The sequence below is a fragment of the Cyprinus carpio genome, chromosome A1 (genome assembly GCF_018340385.1).
Source record: "Cyprinus carpio isolate SPL01 chromosome A1, ASM1834038v1, whole genome shotgun sequence".
Lineage (NCBI taxonomy): Eukaryota > Metazoa > Chordata > Actinopteri > Cypriniformes > Cyprinidae > Cyprinus > Cyprinus carpio.
Window position 1 is genome coordinate 16014778 of NC_056572.1, and position 9192 is coordinate 16023969.

General features: G+C 37.1%; 1 protein-coding gene across 1 annotated transcript; it reads left to right on the top strand.

The window, feature by feature from the left end:
* Nucleotides 1–5017: 5017 nt before the first annotated feature.
* On the top strand, nt 5018–9031 carry atp5pf (ATP synthase peripheral stalk subunit F6). The gene is made up of 4 exons (XM_019068559.2): nt 5018–5174; nt 6706–6878; nt 6983–7107; nt 8925–9031. Exons 2-4 carry the CDS (start codon nt 6709–6711, stop codon nt 8954–8956), a joined length of 327 nt encoding a protein of 108 aa, XP_018924104.1. The 5' UTR covers nt 5018–5174; nt 6706–6708; the 3' UTR covers nt 8957–9031.
* The last annotated feature ends 161 nt before the right edge of the window (nt 9032–9192 follow it).

Genomic DNA, 9192 nt, shown 5'->3' on the forward strand with positions numbered 1-9192 from the left:
GACTTGTTTTGTTGTGGCTCTTTTGTAGCGTGAGCGGTTAAGAGCTCAGTGACGTGATGGATTGACTCACACTCAAAATGCAGTGCAGTTACTCAGGTAATTCTTGTTTTCAGCTAATGGTTTAATGAAGAAGCAAGCCGAGGAACTGAGATCAGTCCACCGCTGTGTCCTTGACCAAAATAATGAACCAAAGAATAAAATTTGAAAAAAAGAGAGGGAGAAGGAAAAAAAACACATCACAAACCATTCCTTACCAGACCTGATAACATTAAATTGTAAAGTATGTTAAGGATATATTAAAACATTATATTAACAAATGGTGCATTAGTACATAGGGTTTCCATCAAGATAACAGAGAAAAGTGTGCCAGATTTGGTCAAACTCTTCAAATTTGCCCTTCAGACAGTAAATGTAAAGTAGAAATCCTCTCACCAAGCCATAATTTGACTGTCGGAGCAATTTGGAAAATTCTATGTAGTTTCTTAATGTAGTATAATTAAATGTAGTCTCTGAATGATTTTAAACTGAATAAGACAGTGTCTAGAATTAATAGAACATTCTGTAATATCCTTTAAACTCTGTCACGTTTCCTCAGAGATGTCCACTCTTTCTCCCATTCTTCCTTAAGAAAACTTGTAGAGGGAGAAATAATTGTAGGCTAGCAGATCATAAATTATTGATAATGCCTTTTTACTTTCTTTGCACTTATCAATATTGGATGGTGATGTATTGTCCAATGAAGGTGTATGAGCACCTAAATAATTCCTTATCTGTAGAAAAAAATGACTCTGGGGAAATTTACATTTCTGTTGCAGCTGACTAAAGGATGTCAGAGCCCCATCAATGAAAAGTATGTACACCCATTTCTTCCCATTGCACAAAGCTCCCATCCAATCGTGAATGATGGCTTCTTTTTATCATCATTTTGTGACATTAGTATTTTACTTTCTACACATTAAACGCACCCCTTCACACTGACTCCCTCTGCTGTTCAAATCATCATCATCACTCCTCAGCAATTCCATTACAATAATTGGTACAATTAAAACAAAAACATTTTTGAGTCTTGAATATTAAGAATGTACTGCCTGATTTTTCGATAAGAATCTTTTTAATGCGTTCATGCATTATAATGTTTAAGCATGACATCATCCTCGAGTCGCCTTAAAAATAAAGAAACATTTCTTACCAGGGTAAAAATTATTTAAAATAAGCAATTTTCTTTTACAATATGAACATGTAATATATATATATATACACACACATATACAGTGGGTACGGAAAGTATTCAGACCCCCTTAAATTTTTCACTCTTTGTTATATTGCAGCCATTTGCTAAAATCATTTAAGTTCTTTTTTTTTTTACACACAGCACCCCATATTGACAGAAAAACACAGAATTGTTGACATTTTTGCAGATTTATTAAAAAAGAAAAACTCAAATATCACATGGTCCTAAGTATTCAGACCCTTTGCTTAATATTTAGTAGAAGCACCCTTTTGATCTAATACAGCCATGAGTCTTTTTGAGAAAGATGCAACAAGTTTTTCACACCTGGATTTGGGGATCCTCTGCCATTACTCCTTGCAGATCCTCTCCAGTTCTGTCAGGTTGGATGGTAAACGTTGGTGGACAGCCATTTTCAGCTCTCTCCAGAGATGCTCAATTGGGTTTAAGTCTGGGCTCTGGCTGGGCCATTCAAGAACAGTCACGGAGTTGTTGTGAAGCCACTCCTTCGTTATTTTAGCTGTGTGCTTAGGGTCATTGTCTTGTTGGAAGGTGAACCTTCAGCCCAGTCTGAGGTCCTGAGCACTCTGGAGAAGGTTTTTATCCAGGATATCCCTGTACTTGGCCGCATTCATCTTTTCCCCTCGATTGCAACCAGTCGTCCTGTCCCTGCAGCTGAAAAAACACCCCCACAGCATGATGCTGCCACCACCATGCTTCACTGTTGGGACTGTATTGGACAGGTGATGAGCAGTGCCTGGTTTTCTCCACACGTACCGCTTAGAATTAAAGCATGTGGGCTTTCATGTGTCTTGCACTGAGGAGAGGCTTCCGTCGGGCCACTCTGACATAAAGCCCCGACTGGTGGAGGGCTGCAGTGTTGGTTGACTTTCTACAACTTTCTCCCATCTCCCGACTGCATCTCTGGAGCTCAGCCACAGTGATCTTTGGGTTCTTCTTTACCTCTCTCACCAAGGCTCTACTCCCCCACGATAGCTCAATTTGGCCGGACGGCCAGCTCTAGGAAGGGTTCTGGTCGTCCCAAACGTCTTCCATTTAAGGATTATGGAGGCCACTGTGCTCTTAGGAACCTTAAGTGCAGCAGAATTTTTTTGTAACCTTGGCCAGATCTATGCCTTGCCAAGTCTCTGAGCTCTTCAGGCAGTTTCTTTGACCATATGATTCTCATTTTCTCTGACATGAACTGTGAGCTGTAAGGTCTTATATAGACAGGTGTGTGGCTTTCCTAATCAAGTCCAATCAGTATAATCAAACACAGCTGGACTCAAATGAAGGTGTAGAACCATCTCAAGGATGATCAGAAGATGATGGACAGCACCTGAGTTAAATATATGAGTATCACAGCAAAGGGTCTGAATACTTAGGACCATGTGATATTTCAGTTATTTCTTTTTTAATAAATCTGAAAAAATGTCAACAATTCTGTGTTTTTCTGTCAATATGGGGTGCTGTGTGTACATTAATAAGGAAAAAAAAATGAACTTAAATGATTTTAGCAAATGGCTGCAATATAACAAAGAGTGAAAAATTTAAGGGGGTCTGAATACTTTCCGTACCCACTGTGTGTAAACACATATATAAAAAAAAATAAATATATATATATACATATATATATTCAGGAGCATCTCAATAAATTAGAATATCGTGGAAAAGTTCATTTATTTCAGTAATTCAGCTCAAGTTGTGAAACTCGTGTATTAAATAAATTCAATGCACACAGACTGAATTAGTTTAAGTCTTTGGTTCTTTTAATTGTGATAATTTTGGCTCACATTTAACAAAAACCCACCAATTCAAATTCAACTCAACAAATTACAATACTTCATAAGACCAATAAAACAAAAAAAATGTTTAGTGAATTGTTGGCCTTCTGGAAAGTATGTCCATTTACTGTACATGTACTCAATACTTGGTAGGGGCTCTTTTTGCTTTAATTACTGCCTCAATTCGGCGTGGCATGTAGGTGATCAGTTTGATTGCACTGCTGAGGTGGTATGGAAGCCCATGTTTCTTTGACAGTGGCTTTCAGCTCATCTGCATTTTTTTTTGGTCTCTTGTTTCTCATTTTCCTCTTGACGATACCCCAGAGATTCTTCATGGGGTTCAGATCTGGTGAGCTTGCCAGCCAGTCAAGCACACCAAAACCATGGTCATTTAACCAACTTTTGGTGCTTTTGGCAGTGTGGGCAGGTGCCAAATCCTGCTGGAAAATTAAATCAGCATCTTCAAAAAGCTGGTCAGAAGAAGGAAGCATGAAGTGCTCCAAAATTTCTTGGTAAACGGGTGCAGTGACTTTGGTTTTCAAAAAACACAATGGACCAACACCAGCAGATGACATTGCACCCCAAATCATCACAGACTGTGGAAACTTAACACTGGACTTCAAGCAACTTGAGCTATGAGCTTCTCCACCCATCCTCCAGACTTTAGGACCTTGGTTTCCAAATGAAATACAAAACTTGCTCTCATCTGAAAAGAGGACTTTGGACCACTGGGCAACAGTCCAGTTCTTCTTCTCCTTAGCCCAGGTAAGACGCCTCTGACTTAGTCTGTGGTTCAGGAGTGGCTTAACAAGAGGAATACGACAACTGTAGCCAAATTCCTTGACACATCTATATGCCTTGACCCCAGCCTCAGTCCATTCCTTGTGAAGTTCACTCAAATTCTTGAACTGATTTTGTTTGACAGTCTTCATAAGGCTGCGGTTCTCTCGGTTGGTTGTGCATCTTTTTCTTCCACACTTTTTCCTTCCACTCAACTTTCTGTTAACATGCTTGAATACATCACTCTGTGAACAGCCAGCTTCTTTGGCAATGAATGTTTGTGGTTTACCCTCCTTGTGAAGGGTGTCAGTGATTGTCTTTTGGACAACTGTCAGATCAGCACAATCCTCATGATTGTGTAGCCTAGTGAACCAAACTGAGAGACCATTTTGAAGGCTCAGGAAACCTTTGCAAGTGTTTTGAGTTGATTAGCTGATTGGCATTTCAGCATATTCTAATTTGTTGAGATGTGAATTGGTGAATTTTTGTTAAATGTGAGCCAAAATCATCACAATTAAAAGAATCAAAGACTTGAACTACTTCAGTCTGTGTGCATTGAATTTATTTACATGAGTTTCACAATTTGAGTTGAATTATTGAAATAAATGAACTTTTCTACGACATTCTGATTTTTTGAGATGCACCTGTATTTAAAGAAAATTCATGCTTTTAGATGCCTTCCTCGTATGTGATTGTTTTTTTTTTTTATCTAATCGTAATGTCCCTGTAATGTCATTCACGCTCTGTTGTTTTTTTTCTTTCCTTTTCTTTTCTTTTTTTGTAACAGTATTTTAAGTTACTATTAATGTGTATGTGGTCATTATTATTGGTTATTATTTTCTGGATTTGTAAGTGATCCCTTGGCTATGTTGCTTTTGTATTGTCTGTTTAAGCATTAATAATAAAAGAAATAATAAATAAATAAAATAAAACTGAATGTGATGCATGAATGTTCAGGTCATTTGAAAAAGTCTTTTTAATGTCATATGAAACTCGCACCCTGAGTCCCAATGTGCATACTATCCACCCTATCTGCACTAAATAGTATTGAAAATTAATAATATCACATAGAATTTAGGATGGATATTATCAGAGAATGTCTAATATGCACATTGTGACGCAGGCTCAGATATTCCTAATTAATTCGCTTGTCAAAATGCAAATTTTCTTTCGGATTTAAAGACACGAACAGGTCCATTTTATTTTTTGTCTAAAACTAAAATAATCTTAAATGATAGATTAAAAAAAAAAAAAAAAACTGCACATAATACAAGCGAAAATCCCGAAAATCACGCGTCATAGCAGAGGTCATACCCATAAGCACCCGCGGTGATCCGGAAGCTGTTGTTTCGTCTGTCAGAGGCTCCGGTGTCAAACACAAGGTTAGACGAAATATTCCTTTATCGTGTTTGATTCGCATGAAAATGAGAATATGATTGTTACATATGTTTGTACGCCCTCGTAGCACGCGCGCTTTAGTCGCATGAGGCCAGTGTAACGTTATATGAGTGCAGATCGATTCGCTCATCATACTGATAATCAGGGCTTTACTGTAACTACAGTACTTTGATAAGTGTCACTGTGCTGAATGTCTGCCGTGATCATGTACTATAGTATTGACTCCGGACTATCATGGTAATACCACGGTAACATCTGGTCCAGTTTGACCTTGCTGAGTTTGGCTCTGGTTTGATGTTTGTTCAAAGTTGAAAACTGTATATATGCTTCCTCCGAGGACGCAAGAGGCAGCTTCTCCTCAGAAAGTTGGATGAGAAAATAATCGAAATAACAATATGATTAAATATGGTATTAAAATTCTAAAAGTCACTCGTTTTTATAAAGTAGCACTGTCTAACAGCGACACCCGCAGGTAAAGTTACAGCGGAGGCTTGCCTCCCATCGGTCCGTTGACTTTCTACAGAGACCCTAATGCTTGAGGCTCATTGAGATGAATGGGAGAAAGTCACCCACTATATAGTGCACTAGACCGGGAGTCAGCCATTTTGTAGTGCTGTCCGAATTCTGAGTGAACGACTTCATTCCCTACATTCGTCCACTACTTTTTACCCACAACCCATAGATGTGAACCATGCAGTCTATGATATGAACGTAAATATATATCTGTGGTACAACCGATGTACACTCGCTGAAGCACTATTTCCCACAATCCAGTGCGGAGAACCGGCGAGCTGGAAGCGGGAGCGAGCAAGTTTGAATGAGAGACGCCGTTTACATCTTTATTTTTTTCTGCTTAACAACGTTTATTTCATGCATTATTTATATTAAAATATGTTATGCAGGCAATAACTATTTTACTAATTTACCGAGGTGGCATCGTTGTTAACTTTTTTAAAAAATGATAATTTGGTGGATAATTTAAAAGTGTTCGTTAATCACGGTATTCATTCTGATGTCAAATTAACGGTCGCCCGAGGGCGCTCTACGACCATTATCTTATCTGCTCGGGAGAGTGTCAAGATGCTAAAAATAATAAATACATAAAATTATGAACGTGTTAATGTGTTTATTTTTGTTCTTAGTATTTTAATAGTATTTAGTGATTATGAACATAAAAGCATAACAAAACAAATCAATAATATCACAGCTGACGCGGAGGTATGTATAATTACAATATAAAGTCATTTTGAGTGTTATTGCTAGTAATATTATTTTCTAAAATAAGGTAAATATATTATAAAAGTACATGTGAGATGATGTTTTTGCAACAGCTCCAGTGTATACGTCACCGTCCGAATCCATCACTTATTTAACTCCTCTCTGATATAGTGCACTCATCTGCCATACACACTGTATAGGGATTAGTGAATGAGCGGTTTCGGACCGAGAGTGTGTTTTGCTTGTTTGTGTCGGTCTCAGATGGTCTTCATAACAGTGTTGTGTGTTTGTGTGTAGATCATGGCTCTTCATCGGCTCTTCCACCTTTCGTCCCTGTTGCGCTCGGCTGTGAGCGTGACGCTGCGCAGGAACATCGGTCTGTCTGCTGTCGTCTTCAACAAAGCCAGAGACCTGGATCCCGTGCAGAAGCTCTTCCTGGACAAGATCCGCGAGTACAACGCCAAGAGCAAGTGTGTGACCAGCCGTGTATACTGATCAACATGTTCATCTCACGTCACCTGAACTGTCATTGGCGGTGGTTTGAGTGGTTTTCACTGGTTTTGTGATGTCATAGGACCGCTGGCGGTGTGTTTGAAGCCGGTCCGGCCTATCAGAAGAACCTGACCGAAGAGATGACCAAACTCCAGCGCTTGTACGGAGGAGGAGATCTCACCAAATTCCCTCAGTTCAAATTCCCAGGTGAGTTTGAGACGCTGAAGAGCTGCTGGCTGAACGCTCACTTCATGATGAAGAGGGTTTGAAGCGCTCATACTGTAGAAACAGTTTTATGAAAGTGTACAGCACCTTGGTAATTTGTGGTTTTTAAAGCACTTTAAATAAAATTTAATTAGGGATGCATGATATTATCGGACTGATATCGGAATCGGCCGATAATGGCTTTAGATGTAAATATCGGCATCGGGCGATATGAAAAACTATGCTGATATGTCTTGCTGCTAAGAGAAATATGTTAACTCGCATGTGCTCAGGGTGTGACAGTGATTAGATCGTGTCAGCAAGTGTGGCTCATGCTTGAAGCAACGTTTTGTCTGAGTGATGAAAGGATTCACTGTTTAGGATCCCTGCATTTAATCTGTGAAAGCAGGTACAGAATGACACTTCGGTGTGTGATAGAGTAAACAGTAGCCTCCCTCGGGTCCTGTAAGGAGTTTTAATCTGTAGGGGGCGCTGTTGTCCTACTTCTACTTCAATTAAAAATACAATAACTTACACAAATAACATTTAGACTGTGATTTTTTTTTTTTTTTTTAAAGCAGTAATTGATGTCATAAAATAATGAGTATGTTTTGATTTAAAGGTCAGAAGCTATAGCTTACATAAAAAAAAATCAAACACATGACACTTGTAAATTACATAATTTTATACATACTGATTTATTAATTAATGTGTAATATGTTTTCATTTTTAAACAAATCATAAGCTCTAAAAGATTTTCAGAATTTTTTACAGCTTTTTTTTTGCCTTAGACCATCTACAAATGTTAAATCTTAAAATAAAATGTTAGGGTTAACTGCATCTTTCTGGGGGAAAATACAGCAATTGATATATAGTTTATTTATAGTTATTTTCAGAGCTTCAAAGTACTGTCAAAAAACCTTCATTATTGTTTATTTAATTCTAACAAATACGTTTTTGTTAAAAACTTACCAAAATTAAAAATATTTTGCTTATAATTTCTGCACAGGAGAGACTTGGTGTTGTTTCCAAACAAAAGGAAATATATCGGTATCGGCCAAAAATGAGTTGGAAAAATATCGGCATATCGGTTATCGGCAAAAATCCAATATCGTGCATCCCTAATTTTAATTTTACACTTCACTATTTGAAATAAATGTTAACTGAAATATAAGTAGCTTATTTTATTTCAGGTAGTAGCCAAGTCAACACTTCTCATTTTCATTTAGTTTAATTGATTTATTAGAAAAACTTTTAAATATAGTTTGTTATAGTACTAAATTAAGTAAAACTAAATAAAACTAATAAATAAAAACTAGACATTAAAAAAAAAAACTTTTCTAAAACTTTTTAAAATAACTAATTCAAAATATCAAAAATCATTGATACTAAAGTTATTAGTAGTATTGTTGCAGTTTTATGCTTTATGTAACCTAAGCAGCTAGATGTATAAACAAATAAATATTTGATTTGATATGTACTAATAAAATAGTCCATTAGGAAGCTTAAGTCACACAATGAATGAAATCAAATCTTTAATCATGAAATAACTGGTTTAAAGCAGGATGATTATAATCTGAACTACAGTAACAGATTATTAAACATGATTTATTGGATCAGTGCTTCTGTTAGATACTAGTTTAGGTTTGATGCATCTAGTCAAGCTACACAATGATCTGGATAAAACGTTTAAGGAGCTGAAGCTGTTCCAACTGTTTTTTTTGTCCTTTGGGTTAGTTTGGTTGCTTGAACTACTGGTTAGCTTGTTAATCTTTGGTTAATGACTGACCTACACATTTTCCATGTTGTTGTTTCCACAGAACCCCAACTAGAGGAGGTGACGGCAAAATGAATGCCTTCTGTCCTTTACTGTCTGTGCACCGAAAATATGAACTCAATATTTAATAAATAGTCTTTGGTTCAAAAATCTGTTTGTCTGTGTGATGCTGCGTTTCATACATTGTTTTACAGCCTGGGTTTCTTCAAATCACATTCCTGAACATTTGTTTATTGTTACGATTTTCCAATGAGGTAAAATACATTAATATTTCAGTAACTCTTTACAATAAGATCTTGTTCATCACTGTT